At 38.3% G+C, this 15840-nt stretch overlaps 1 protein-coding gene across 1 annotated transcript; it reads right to left on the reverse strand.

Moving 5' to 3' along the window:
* Positions 1-330: 330 nt before the first annotated feature.
* LOC104597434 (sm-like protein LSM7) lies at positions 331-15017 on the reverse strand. The gene is made up of 6 exons (XM_010258957.3): positions 14877-15017; positions 14491-14572; positions 14291-14372; positions 11799-11870; positions 11147-11199; positions 331-534 (listed from the first exon to the last, which is right to left on the reverse strand). The coding sequence occupies exons 2-6, from the start codon at positions 14491-14493 to the stop codon at positions 445-447; spliced, it is 300 nt and encodes a 99-aa protein (XP_010257259.1). The 5' UTR covers positions 14494-14572; positions 14877-15017; the 3' UTR covers positions 331-444.
* Between the last annotated feature and the right edge of the window lie 823 nt (positions 15018-15840).

Below are 15840 nucleotides of genomic sequence, written 5' to 3' on the forward strand. Positions count from 1 at the left end.
GAATTGATTAATGCCTGTGAATAAACTATGACCAAGAACAGAGATCGATCCTAGCAAACAAGTCGCAGATCATTAGTTGGATTTCTACTTGGGGGGTACTTAAAAAAGATTGATAACAAGTAAATAACCATATCTTAAATATTTTAGGCACCGTTGGATTAGTCAAAGGCGTCCAGCAAAATCAATATTCTGCTGGGGAACAGTTCTCATTCAGCACTGGAATTTCAGCAACCAATTTACATGAAAATCAGAAAATGTACTGCATATTTGCATGTTAAATATCACGAGGCCCAAGATCATTTAATTCCAGGTGTGTTCTAGTTGGGTTCCCTGCCTTTGAACAAACTGACAACTCAAAATTAACAGATAGATACAAATTCAAGAGCAGGGAACACTAACATTTACTTAGCAGGGTTGGTAATTAAAGGGATTATTAGATATAGACTAAGCCCCATCTGGCTGGACAAAGGGATTGGCTATCTCGTCTGTACCATCTGTTGGGGATACAAGCATCACCGCTGTTCCCCTACATACCTGCAATAAATTTAGCAGTCAGTGCAGTAATCGATGACAAAATCCTTGCTAACATGAATTTTCCATTCATTGTGTTCGTGTGTGTGAGTATGGAAATGAGCAACCATAGGGATGTGTTTAAAGTTTTTTTTTTTATATCTGGATGTGTTTAAAGTTTTAGTGACTGCTTTGCTTCAGGGAAGGCTGAAAACTGAATGCTGTCTGAGTTCCCAAGAAACCACATTTCTGCTTTCTTTCACAATATACATTTCAGATATGACTGAATGCCATCTGATTAATAAAGTCTTATAGAAATAGTTGATAACTAATGCTCTTCACTGAACTATTCCTTTAATGGTGGGTTTTCTGTAATGTTCCTTAAACATCTCTCTCTCTTGCTTTTTTGCATATTTTTAGATTTTTTCATCATTAACAAAAAATATTTCTTCTTCACACTTATTTTTGTCTTACATAATGAATATATAATATTAGAAATATGCTAATTTTTTTCTGTAAAAGTTCTGTATTTTCTGATATTTTTTAAAACTTTATCTATTTATTATTTAATGACATCCATAGGTTGATCTATTTGACCCAAATGGTTGAACCACTAACCCAACACGGCAACACCTAGACAGAAATATGGTCCCATTCCAGATTGGTCTTAAAAATACTGCTAGGAAGGGTTTTTTTTCATGTGATACAAGTCTCCCCCTCCTTTCCCACTTTTTAACACCAAAATGGTGTGATTCCACTAAAGAATTGAGAAATGTAATCCTAGCTTTTTCCCATGTCATCTCATGGCATAACACAAACCAAACATGGGAAGGGAAGAATATTCAAGAGTAATCCTTGTTCTCTTCCCATCCCACAAACCAAACAAAGCCTAAGTTTTATGCAGCACTTTTGATGGCTAAGTTTAAGCCAAGCAAAAGTCTTTGTGGTTTACCATCATTTTTAACTTGTGGGTCTGTCTGGTTGTTGATTCTATGGGGCTTTGGTTCATTGATAATTGGCAATCCCATGGGTCCCGATTCACTAACAGCAAACAGAATCACACACTAAACATGTGGGTAATTTGAACCACCGTGTGAATAATTGGAAAAAGGAAGGGGTTTTCTAAAGCACTTTCTGTCAAAGCTAAAATATCCAATGGAGGGGAAAAAACAACTGCCAACATTTCCTACAAGGGAAAACATTGAAGAGCCAATGGTTCTACAAAAGGAAATTTGGTTTGATCTAACATTAAGGAATCCAAAACCTTCAGCATGGTACTACAAGAAAGGGGCTGAAGTTGTTTTCCAAGAGTGTTTCCCAGTTCTTGACCAGTCTATGATTGATGTTCTACAAGATGGCATAATGTAGTGGAGCAATGAAACTAGTTAAAGTTGCAGACAAGGCTTCAAACCAAGATGTGAATATGTCGATAACCACTATGAAGATTTACCAAGTAATGGAACAATCGATATTAACCTAAAAAAGGTGATGAATCAATTAAAAAGGAAAAAGAAGTTTTAGATCTACAAGGAAAAAGACTCAAATCAACAAAATAATGGATATGGTGTACATTGTCATTTAGGAGTGCATTGTTTTGAATATCTTTTCCTGGTTATGTTACAGCCACAGTTTATATTGAACTTTCCTATGAACCATTTTTGAAACTCCTAGCATCATTCTTCAACCAAACTCAGGAAGCAAGCCAGTTTTCATCAGGCAGGGATCAGATACCAACAAAACTCTACCAACCCGTCCCAACAATCCACTGTAGCCCCACTTTGGGAACATCTCCCTTGTCATTCATGGGAAGATGTTCCCGATGTACAGCTGCAATGGCTGGCTGGGACATTGTTGGCACCCTGTGTTGGTAGCAGATCCAAACTCGCTTTCATCCTTAAAAGTTCTTTAAAACTTGAGGATGAATTCTTACCATCCAGGGATGAATTATGTGGTGCTAGAGGCTAAGGGAAGCCAATCACATACCTTTTTCTAGGCCAACATGGTCCTTCCTGTAGCTCTCATGAATCAAGACCAGCCAGCAATTAGGTATTCACAAATCCATATGAACCTAGGCCTATTCACTGGGCCCACAAAGTTGCTCCACCAAGCCTTAAGCCTAATAACAAGTCAATGATTGGAGCTAAGTTCCAAAAAAATGGGCTAATTTCTAAAAGCCCAATAGGTTAGATATCAATTCAAATGGACCCACACAATATGGATTTAATTCTCTCGATCAAATCTTTGATTGGATTTCAGTACATGCTGAACCATTGTTCTAAAAGGCTTAAGCCTTGAAGTGTGAGCCGTATGCCAAGAAGCAAGGCGCACAGATTCTGCCTCAAGGCTTAAGCCTCACAATTTTGATGTGAGGCTTAAGCCTTTGTTAGAATGAGGTGTAAGCCTCAAGCCTCAAGGCGTGAGGTGTATCCTGAGGCATAAAAAAGGCATAAGGCTCAAGTATCAATGATTACTTAGTGTAATGTCCCAATTTTGTTATTTTTCTCATTTTATCAAATCAACTAAGTTGTTTCCATTCTTCTAAATTGGTTTTTTACATGAAATGTAAAATGTTTATAATTGTTAGTTTATTAGTTATTATTTTATTTAATTCTTAAATGCTGAAAATTATTGCTTATAAACTTCTAGTTTATGGATTTGTGTACTTTATATCATTTTAATTTGGCATATTATATGTTATTTTCATCAATTTACAAACTTTAATTATTTTTTTCCTTAAACTTTGTGGCTTACGCCTTGAGGCTTATGCCTCACCTTTTTGGGCCATTACGCCACAACTACACCTTTAGCCTTTTTAAAACCTTGTGCTGAACAATGACATTAAATTGGCATGAACTTTAAAACAACATTAAGGTGACTTGGACCTGTGACCTATTTCTTAGATATGAATATATGATGATATGCTACCATTGATCTATTACATTGTTTGTGTTTATTCTGTCTCATTAATATTTATATTGATTAGATACATATATTTTTGAATAAAATGTAAATTAGAAGACTTGAACCCTAGTCACTTAGTATCAAAAGTTAAGAAATAGACCATCTAACCACTGCTTACATATGTTATAAAATACAATATATAGTACAGGTATTACCAATACAGGCTTCCCAAAGAGAGGTGAGGTGCAAATTCTCTCAATCAGCAAAAAAAGCAAAAACAATTACGTCCGCACCCAATACATTTATGCCCTAGTAACCCCTTGCTTAGCTAGAGTATTGGCAAAAGCATTGGCTCTCCTCACCCACTGAATTCTCAAGGCCACGTTTCTCCTTTCTCGTAAGCCATTTAAATTTCTTCATCTCATTTCTGTAACCCCAAATTACAGCTTTCGGTTCCTTTAACCATCCCACCACTACCACCTTAGAATCACATTCAATTACCAACTTCTCCAAGTTCGATTCACTTGCAATTTGCATTCCCTGTAATATTGCAAACAACTCAGATCTATTAGAGTCTCCCACCCCCATCGGGCCTAGAAAGTGGCAATGATATGTCCTTCCTAATTCCTCAAAACTCCCCCTGGAGTTGGGGGAGGGACAGATGTACGCAACCTTACCCCCTGCACATAAGAGAGGCTATTTCCAAGATTTGAACCCTGGTCACCCAGGTTGCAATGGAGCAACCCAACCATTATGGTCAGACTGTTTGACCCACAGGCATTCAAACCGTTTGACCCATGGCCCTGCATACATTCTAGTTTTGTGTCCAATATGAGTCTTACAACATTGTAAGAAACCTATCAAGCTTACAACAAACCAGGTTTTTATCTTTCTTGTTCCTAGTCTGACCTTGTAGAGTGTGCATTCTGGAGAAAAATGTGTTTGGGTTGTATTAGAGTTGTTCATGGGCCGGGTAGCCCGATGGCCAGCCTGGCCTAGCACGATCTAAGTTGGGCTTGGACAGGATTTCAGGCCCCCGGGCTCGGGCTCAGGCTCAGGCCTAAAACACCGGGCCCGACCTTTTTTTAAGCCAGGCTCAGGCTTTCTCAAAAAAGCCGAGCCAGAGCCCGACTTGATAATGTAGTATATAATAAAAATATATTTTATATAGTAAATATTCATATATATAATATTTTTTCGTTATTATTCTTCTCTTTTTTCAAGTAAATAGTGAGATCTTTCATTATTTTTTAGGTTTTGAGGTCTTCTAATATAAATAACAGTTTTTATAGAATAAAAAAGAAAAAAAATCTTTTTCCAATTTTCTAGTTGGGCCTGGACTTCGGGCTTGGTCTCGAGACCTAGGCCCGATAGTCGGGCCGGACTCGGGCTTGAGTATATTTTGTTAATATAGAGACAAAGCCCAGCCCAAACCTGGCCTGACCCGGTCCATGAACAGGTCTAGGTTGTATCTATCTCCAAACCTAAACTAAAATTCCTGAAACCCTTGACAAGTCTTTTCCCACCTTTGTTTATAAAATTTCACAAAACCTCCAAAGTGGGCTTCTGCCAGGCTGGACATTTGGACATTTGGACACTTGTACACCACTCAGCACCAAAAGAAAATCATCTGCCACTGCTCAACATAGCAATTGTTCAATTCCAAATTATTTGCCAACCCCAACACCAGAAATAGAGACCCAAAGCCCCTAACACCTTTTTTTCTGAAAAGGTAATGTACAATGTGAGTGTAGAAAAAGAACTTTCACAGCAAGGCTTTAGTTAGTCACAAATAATTTTCAGAAGAAAATAATTGTAGGATGTTTTCTCCTGAACTATTTGTAGACTACCAACCAAGAATATAGCATACAACACATCTTTTTTGCCACCATCTCTTCCAAACAAACTTTGTTTTAGAAAATGCTTATATTTCTTTGACCGCAGAGCACCTTTCCCAATTTCTTTGTATCCAGCTCTCTCTTTCTCTCCCAAATGATGAAGATCTGTGTCATTCTTATAATGGCATCCAACCAATTTCCTCTACTTGTCACTGTCTGACCCCCATGTGCTCCAAACTGATCTAGATTACCAAGGGATTCCCCAAACTTTGCTTTAAATAAAATGTCATGCTACTCGGTGATGAAAAGCATAAATAAGTAATCAGATATTCTCTAGAGATGTTTTTGCCACATAAAACAACTCTAGGGGTATTGATGAGCTTCATCACCTCCTCACTTCCATTCCCAAAAGCCCCTTCTAAAACTAAAATCCCAAATAGTCCAAAAGATGGTTGAGAATGTATAGATACTTGAATGCGGGTCATCATCACCATCATCGTCATCCAAGCCTTACTCCAACTATATGGGGTCAACTACATGAATCCTATTTTGCCATTTTGTTCTCTTCAAAGCCATATCCATTCTTAAATTATTTTTTTTATCAGAAACGATAACTTTCACTAGAGATAAATTAAAATGAAATACAGAATTAAACCCTTATCAGAAAAGGTTGATCCAATAAACATCAAACATTACAGCACTGCCCAATAAAGACTCTCCCAATAAAGACTCTCCCTTACAGTCCCTTGTTTTGCTAGGGCGTCAGCAAAACCATTTGCTGATCTCCTTACCCACTTGAACCAAACACCCACCTCCCTTGTTATGCTAAGAATTTCCCTTATCAGTTATCTATATTGCCAAATTCCCAGCTGCCCTGATTGCATCCACCCAATTACCAACTTGGAGTCTCCCTCTATCTCAATCTGTTGTAGTCCCAATTGTTTGGCCAGTTTTACACCTTGATGTAGTGCCAAGATTTTCGTTCTTAAGGAAATCTCCAACTCCTATTGGACCTGAAAACAAAGCCATTATCTTGCCTTTATTATCTCTGAAAACACCTCCTATACCAGATGGGCCTAGATTACCTATAGAGCTTCCATCAAAGTTCAATTTCACCCTTTGTTGTGTCGGTGGGGACCAAACTTCCTGTATCATAGCTTTGGAAGTAGTAGTAGATGCCACAATACCCCAACTTCTATAAATGTCTTCAACTGAGAATTCCTTAAAAAGATCACAAGATTTCAACCAATGAATAACCTTAGTTATTCCTTCCACAACATCTTCCTTCGATCTACAACTGCCTTGAAGATCCTATTGTTTCTTTCCTCCCACACTGACCACAATACAGCAGCTCTAGTGGCTCTCCACATAATCCTTCCACGAACCGTTGGTTGCCTATAAAAAGCTGGATCAAAGAGGTTCACCATGCTCAAGGAGGGAGTCCACTTGCAGCCAAAGAGAGAAGAAAACAAAGACCAAATAAAGAACACAAAGGGACATGAGATTAGTAAATGTGAAATTGTCCCACCAGAGCCCAAACAGAGGCAACAAACATGGGGGGAGAGGCACATATTTGGCCTCTTTTTCCGCAATAAATCCAAGGTGTTGATTTTTTGGAGTACCACTTCCCAACAAAAGGCCTGAATTTTAGGGGGTACAGGGCTACCCCACACCTCCTTTGAAGGAAAGTTCCCTACAAGGTTAGAGGTCTGAAGCAAAACGTTATAGAGAGAAGAGCAATTGAAGAAACCAGAAGGGGAAGGTTTCCAAATTCTGCTATCTCTACAGGACTGATCAAGAAAAACTTCCCCTAACTGAGTGATCAAATCATCAACCATCCCCATTTCAGAATCCCTTAGACCTCTTCTCAAGCCCAAATCCCAGGAGTTATCAACAAACACTGAAGATATCACTTTTCTTTTGTTTTCAGACAAGGAGTAAATAGAAGGAAATCTATCTCTAAGGAAGTTTTCACCAACCCAAACATCTTCCCAAAACAAGACTTTATTTCCAGCGCAGACATCATATTTGAAATAAGGAAGCATAAGAAGCAAAATACCTTGAATAGCTTCAAAGGAGAACACTGAGAAGCCCTAGGGTCGAGTCCTACATCCCAGTCGTTATCTGCCAATCCATGAATACTAACAATCACTCTAGACCAAAGTTTGTCCTGTTCCATCGGTAGTCTCCAAATCGATTTCCCCAGCCAAGCCGTGTTTCTTAATCTTATATTTCCTAACCCAAGGCCTCCATCATCCCTACTCCTAGAAACCACCTCCCACTTCACTTAGTGATCCTTCTAAGTATCCCCTGGTTCCCACAAGAAATCCCCCGTTATCTTCTCTAATTGGTTAGCTACTTTCATTGGTACTCTAAAGGCAGACAGGAAATAAACTGGCAGTTTGGCTAAGGTTGACTTGATTAAGGTTATCCTACCCCCTAAAGAGATGTAATTCCTCTTCCAATTTGCTAACCTCTTGGAGAATCTTTCAATTACAGGGTACCAAAAACTCTCAACCATTGAGTTCCCTCCCAATGGTAGCCCCAAATATTGTAAAGGCCAGCCCCCCACTTCACACCCCAAAATCCTAGCTAGGGAATCCACCTCCTCTCCCCCTAAATTAAGCCCTACCACACAACTTTTTCCCCACTTCACTTTAAGATTGGACTTCCTTTCAAATTGAAGCACTAGACACTTTAAGTTCCATAATTCCCCTTCCTCCCCGTCACAAAACAAGATGAAGTCATCTGCAAATTGTAAGTGTGTGACCACCACCTCCTCCCTACCAATTCTCCAACCTCTTATCAAATTGTTAGCATCGGTCCTCGAAATCATGGCACTCAACACATCAGCTACTAGAGTAAAGAGGAATGGGGACAATGGATTTCCTTGCCTAATACTCCTCTTTGCAGGAAAGAAACCCCTAGCTACACCATTCAACAATATTGAGAAATGACATGAAAAAATGCATCCCTTTACCCAACTACACCATCTCTCCCCAAACCCTCTCCGCTTGAGAACCTCTAGTAAAAAATCCCAGTCCACCATGTCATATGCCCTTTCAAGATCTAATTTGCAAACCAACCCCTTTTCCTTTCTCCTCCTCTTCACCTCAACACATTCATTGGCAATAAGTATTTGATCTACAATTTGTCTTCCTTCTACAAAGGCCCCTTGATACGGTGAGATTAGAGACGGGAAGATCTTTTTTAATCTTAGCGCTAGGACCTTAGAGATGATCTTATACATGCTTCCCGCCAAACTTATAGGTCTGAAATCCTTTGGTTGGAGAGCATCCTTCTTCTTAGGAACCAAGGCAATAAAAGTTGCATTTGCTCCCGAGTTAAATTTGCCTCTCATAAGACTCTTCAAAAACTCCAACAAATCCTCTCTAATTATCTCCCAACAATCTTGATAGAAGGCCATTGAAAAACCATCAAGTCCAGGAGCTTTAGCTCGATCCATGGAGAAGATTGCATTTCTCACTTCTTGGGCCTCAAATCTTTTTTCCAAAGATTCCAATAAGACACTATCTTCCACCCTCCACTCCAAGTCCTCTAAGCTCTCACTAGGTCTCCCTGGGTTGTCATACACTAATTTGAAGTGATTAACCAAAGCTTGAGCTATATCAGTTTCCTTTGTCAGCAATTACCCATCCCACTCCAATTTTGAAACAAAATTCTTCCTTCTCCTCCCATTTACCAACGAATGAAAAAACCTTGTATTGATGTCCCCTTCCTTTAGCCATTTGCACCTGGATTTTTGCCTCCAACTTATCTCCTCCTTCCTAAGAAGATCTTCCAATTCCTGTTTCAAATTCCATCTTTCCACCCTACCCTCTTCCCCCAACCTTCTTTCAGTTTCTAGTCCATCTAGCTCCTACACTCTCTGATTGATTTCCACTTTCCTTTTCTCTAATCTACCAAAAACCCCTTTATTCCAAATCTTGAGTCTAGCTTTCAAGAGTTGTAGTTTCTTGTAAAACCTATACCCCTTCCATCAGAATTCCACTTGGTCCACTTCCCACCATTCTTTTACCTTAGCTAGAAACTCTGGATGAAGTAACCACATGTTTTCAAACCTAAAAGGGCACAAGCCTCCATCTAGTCTTTCTTAAGACAACCTGATTGGGCAATGATCTGAAATAGGTCTCGGCAATGCTGTAACACCTAAAATCCCCCATTCACCTTCCCAATCCACTGTAAAGAGGAACCTATCCAATCGACAACAGGTAGAGTTTTCTTGGAAGTTTGACCAGGTAAAATTTGCTTGCTGAAGAGGGAGGTCCCGCAATGCAAAATTCTCCACAAAGAGGTTAAAGTTCCTCATGCTAGATGTAATCCTACGACTAGGGTTATTGGACTCATTCAAGAATCTTATTACGTTGAAATCCCCACCCAAACACCAAGGGCCATCCCACAAACCCCTAACGGCTGCTAGTACTTACAGAAACCTTCCCTTTCCCTGTAAGAGGTGGGACCATAGACATTAGTTAGCACCCAAACCCATCCATCTACATTTCTCTTCAATTTTATTGACACCGAGAAGTTCCCAATTAATTCTTCTTCACACTCCCAGTCTTCATTTCTCCACAAAGTAATAATTCCCCTTGAAGCTCCCCACGATTGTACAAAGGCCCAACTCAAATTTCTTGTTGACCAGATGCTCCTCACCCATTTCTTGTCCACCTCAGTCAATTTTGATTTTTGTATTAAGACCACATCCAGCTTTTCTCTTCTCAAGAAGTCTTTGATCACTCACCTTTTCTTTGAACTCCCCAAACCTCTTACGTTCCAGCTTATTAACTTCATTGACAAACATTTCAGGTAGCCCCAACCAAACCACCCTCTTTACTCCTTTTTTCTATCCTTCCTACCCGTACTCGCTTTATCATAAACCACCCAACTCTTCAACCTCTCCACCTCACTCAGCTTTTTTTTCCTCTTCTTACAAAGCTCTCCTACCTTCTTACTAGACTCTTCCACCTTCTCATTTCCTTCTAGTTTCTCACCTGACCCCTTCTTCTTTTTCCATTGTCCTTTTGATTTTCCACTATATCCACTTTTCTTCACTATATTGAGAAATTGAATAATCTCCTCCTCAAACCCTACCCTCTTTCACATTCAGCTCCTCTTCCATTCTGATTCTAAATAGTTCCAAGATCAACTCCCAAATTTTGTCCCCTAGTTCTCTCTCTTCTGCTTCTGAATTTATCTCCCCCACTACCTCTGTCACTTGTCCTGAATCAAACAAATTGGCAGACTTTATAACTGGGCTGGAATCACCTGTAGGCCAGACACACACAGGACTTGGGGAAAAAGAGTTAGTAACCAAAAACTGAACCTGAAAACAATCCAAACCTTGGGAGGAAGAAGATGCAATATGAATTGCTGGAATAGCCTGAACCCCTTTTGTTTGACTTTTGTTGGGAATAGGACCCTTGAAATCAAGATCTGGATTGATTGCAGTGGGAAACGGGCAGTTTATAGCTCTGCTTGGAGGAACCAGATTACCAACACACACCGTACAAGCACCCATTCCCTGGTCTTTACAAAAGATTGAATCCCCCTTTCTCCCTGTTTCGGCTTTCTCCTCACCCGAGCCTATTTTCTTTCTTTCCAACTCCTTTCTAGGCCGAATCAACTCTCCTGGAAGTTAAAATCATCTTTTACTACTTCTACCCAAGTCCTCTTTGGTCTACCCCTAGCCCTTCTAGATCCCTTCAACTTGCAACAAATCACTTCTTCTTATGAGTGCAATGAAATAGCTTCAGCAATAAACTGGGAAGGTTAAAGTGCTTACAATCATTAAGAACTTTCTATAAAATGATTCCTCATAACAAGAAAAAAAGAGATTCTACGTGAATAAAAATTAGAAATAGTGGAAGAAAACATACTATTAAACCAAGACGACGTGTCTGATCAGTTGTCTTCAGTGGATCATCCGGATCTGCAGCGCAAGGTTAACAAGCAAAACTGCTTAACCTTTTACTCACTCTATCAGAAGCGACCACCATGTTGGAATATAAAAGTACAAGTATGCAATGTTGCAACAAGGGCTGCTAGAAGTGAAATAAATTGCAGTAACCTCTAGAAAGTTTTGAAATAAAACGATCAAAACTGAAACCCCAATGTTTCCCTCGAAATTTTAAACCATCAAAAAGTTCCATCTTTGATAATAGAGCCTTAAATGGATGAATTTTTCAAAATTTGAAACCTTCACTCCAACACAAGCAAACAAACATGTTGCCAAGAGGCCTTCAGCCCAACACCCTTTACCTCTTCCTTTTGTGGTTGAAAAACTTCCCTCATTCTCACTCCTTTTTTATTTCAACCCTTTGTTTATAACATGAAGTTGATGTATATTGGTACATGTGCTCTTAAATGTGTGCATAAAGATCTTTTTTGATGCATCTCAATGCAATCAATCAAGTGCCTTCCTTTTCAAATAAATGAATAAATATAGATACATAGATAGATAAAGAAAAGATCAAGAAAATTGCAAAAAAAAAAGTTGCCAAATAATTTTTATATGCATTAAGTGAATACCTCTTAGAAATTCTATAGCTTCATCCAGTACAAGGTTCAGTAACTGGTCATATCCTTTCAATGTCCCTGTCACTGCAAGAGAAAATAGTACTCAATCAGATACCACATACTGGACAAAAAGATAAAATAGTTAATATTATATACTTAGGCACATGCATAAGGATGTAAGATGTATCATAGATGATGGTGCCAACTGGCTCAGTTGGTGAGGTTGTTGCTTATTGTAGTGGAGACTTAGGATCAAATCCCACTGCAACCAGGGTTCAGGGGATTATAGGTTCGGGATCGGGCTACTCCCCCGCGGTCGTGTAGCACCATAAAACAAAACAAAACAAAACAAAACAAAACAAAAAAACAAAAACAAAAGAACAGATGTATCATAGCCGAGGCAACCTAGGAGTCGTAGAGTTGACTCAGGGAGCCATTTTATTAAGTTATGCTTATGTGGCATTACATTTTATATTCATATTTCATAATAGGTTTAAAGTTCTCAAAATCAGAAATCATAGATTTATTGGATGGTTTGTCCACAGAAGGGAAGCTTGTGTGATCTGTAATTCCAGCTGCAGTTATGTGGGCAATCTGGTTAGAAAGGAATAACAGGTTATTTGAACAGAAAGTCAAATCTGAGGCTGGGTGATCAACTTTGTAGTGGAAGAGCTGAGGAGCTGGTTGTCTACTTCTGATGTGTTTAGCTCCGGTTCTTTTTTGAGGGTTAATTTTTTTGGGGGGCTCTAATACTGTGTGTACAGCCTCTTGTACAGATCTTTATACTTTTGATACTTAATACAATACTTTACCTTACCTTTTCAAAAAAAAAAGAATCTCCAATACAAGGCTAAGTATATAGATAATGTAGACAGTGAAATTGTGCATCTGGTCAATTTAGAGGATTCCCTATCTGATGGGCAGTTTTCCATGTGGCAAAAACAGGTGGATCATCTATGGTTTTAATGACTAATCTAATTAGGATTTTTTTCATTAATTTATTTGAACAGAAAATGGAATAAATCTTTATTACCTATCAAAAAAACCTATATTGAGCTTTTAAATCCTCAAACACCAATTTATTCATTTTAAATTGCATAGTGTACATCTAACTAGTGAAATAAGTCACTTCTAGGAATCAATGAAAGTTGACTTGCCTGGGAATCAAAGGAGTCACTGGAATGTATCACTTGGCTCAAAGAAAACATACACAAAAGGAGTCACCACCATGATTTGGCCCCCATCCTTGGGAGTCAACTCAAGAGTTGAAATTTGGAAGGACATGACGTAGATGTTTCAAACATCATGAGAAATATTAATGAACAAAAATACTGAAGTAAGCAATGTCAAATCCACAAGAAAATATAACATGTCATGACCAAAACTAAGTTGGGAATATTCAAATTACTAAATAGTGCATAAACATGATAAACTACAGTAATACAACCAAGAAATTCAAAGATAACTCTTGCAAGCATGGTTTTAAAAAACAACCCAGAAACAGAACCGCTTTGACCACTGGTTCTCAGGTCGAACGGTCCAACCATCTGGTCAACCCTGCTCAAACGGTTTTGGGGTTCAAAACCGGACCCAGAGCGATGACTGGTTCCTGGGTCAAACAGTCCGACTGGTCCAGTTTTCAAAACCATGCTTGCAAGGTAGCACAATGTACATGGAATGTTAACCCCATCAAAACAAGTCCACTAGACTTCTTCTCTAGAAGACCTACCCTTTTTTAACCACATTGAAGACAATGTTTGGATGGTTATTATGCTTTAGCCACATATTTGCAAAATCATCTTCTTAAGTTTAGAAATTCACAATGAGACCTTATTGTTCTCAAGGGATAAAATAAGAGAGGGAGGAGGAGGAGGAGAGAGAGAGAGAAACTAATTGAAAACTGCAAGCATTGCTGTAGTTATTTTCTACGAGTTACAAACACAGATAATATCATAATTCCTGCCACATGCAAAAGGTCTAAAGAGTAGTTAAAAGTCTAACAATGAGAGTATGAAAAAAATATAAGCCAAGCAGTAGGAAATGATGGTGATAATATATTATTAAGTTTCCTTGGCCCTGCTGGGACTGGTTCATCTTTAAGAGCAGAGCTGTTGGCCCTACTGCAAGGACTAAACTTATCAAGTTTCTATAGTAAGATGCATACCATTTTTATTGTTTTTTTAGGCAAAATAAGAACTTAAACTTACTATTTAACTATGGGACTATGAGTATGATACAAAAGTTTTGTCCTGCTCCCTATATAATACCGTTTTTGTTGTTTTCTGTTATCCCCATTCAGGACAGTAGAATTATATTGAGCTTTAATTTTCCTTTAATCTATTACTGTTGATTGTCGAAAAAAGGGCATCTGATTTCCTGTTTAATAACTGAGAGTAAAACAAAAGGTGGCAGAGCTTAAGTTTTCACGAAACAGAACAAACTAGCCCGCATGTCTACAGAGGAAACAAAATATAGAAACGGAAAACCAGAAAAACACAACTGACCTTGTCTTCCACCAGTTAGTTTGACTTGGACACCCTTGTCAACAAACTTTGCCAGATCTAAAACAGTTTCTTTACGGCCTGACTGAAACAACAGTACGAGTAGAAACATAAATTGGCAACAGGAATACCTGAAAAATTCTACTGTTCTAGATAGACCAAATTATATTAAAAAACAAGCATACACATACACATATACGTACCATATTTTTGCACACTCGCAGTTGCCCCTCGAGCCTTCAGAAAATACCAACAAAGGGTTGCCCGTAATGCGACCGCCCCTCCCTGTTTTGGACATAAACCAATAAACCCTAAACCCTTACAAACCAACGGCGCATAGAAAAGAATGATATATGTATGGAAGACTTAAAACCAACAATAACAAGCAAACAGAATATGCTAAATGAAGAAAAATCAACGTTTATACGAGTGATAATCTCGTGAAGATGAACAAAGAAGAACTGATAATCAACTTATTACTTGGATGAAATTCAGGAAACTTAGTAACAAAAAAATAAATAAATAGACAGAGCAGATTTCATCAAACGGGATCAAATGGCGGATGATGGAAAAAGAGTTGGAGATTTACTTCTGTGTTCCGTTATAGTGAGAGAAGCACGAGCGGCAGGCTTCGTCTTCTCTTTCCCGCTTCGTCTGTGACGGGTAACGTTAAGACGACGCTAACCTTAACACTGAGCCTTTGAGGCGGTAATTTACAATCCGAGGCTAGGGGGAGCAAAAAAAAAAACACAAAAATCGAACCGACCGAAAAAATCGGTCGAAACCGAATCGAAAAATCGGTTAATCGAATCGGTCGGTTCGGTTTCGATTCGATGTTTTTATAAAACTGAAGGTATCGGTTCGGTTTTGATTAACCAACATAAAAAAATCGACGGTTAATCAAACCGATCAGTATACATATATTTTTGTATATTTTATATATTAATGTATATTATATATATTTTATATATTATAAATTAATAAATATACATTATATATTTATAATATATTATTTATCATTTATTATTTAAAAAGGGAGATTTCTATATTTAATTAACCTATGTTAATTGAATTTGACATTAACTAGGAAAAAAAAGGGAAAATGACGGTTCAGCCCAGGGTCAGAATTTGTAGGCTCAAAGTACTGATGGGGTAGATGTCAGCTTGGAATTGATGCTAATTCATGGGCGAGCATTGATGCATAGTGTGAATATTTGACATTTTAAATGTTTATAAATCTGCATAGGAATTCAGAAATCTACATGGGGCCTGTCGCCTATCCATACTTTTCCAAAATTAAAAAAAAAAAGATAAAAAAAAAATGCGTTTCCTTTCAAGCTTCAATAGGAGAAATGTCGATTTTCAATCAGATTGTCCACTTCAACGTGAAAAATTGGACAACACTTAGCAACTAGAGGTCATGGTTTTTAAAAACGATTCAGAGACCAAACTGGTAAGGGGTTTGGTTACTGGGTCAAACAGGCCGATCGTTCGAACCAAACAGTTTGACCAAAAAAAATTAAAAAGTTTAAAAATTAAAAAAATAAAAAATG

The sequence above is a fragment of the Nelumbo nucifera genome, chromosome 7, assembly GCF_055504915.1.
Source record: "Nelumbo nucifera cultivar China Antique chromosome 7, China Antique-T2T, whole genome shotgun sequence".
In the NCBI taxonomy this organism is placed as follows: Eukaryota; Viridiplantae; Streptophyta; class Magnoliopsida; order Proteales; family Nelumbonaceae; genus Nelumbo; species Nelumbo nucifera.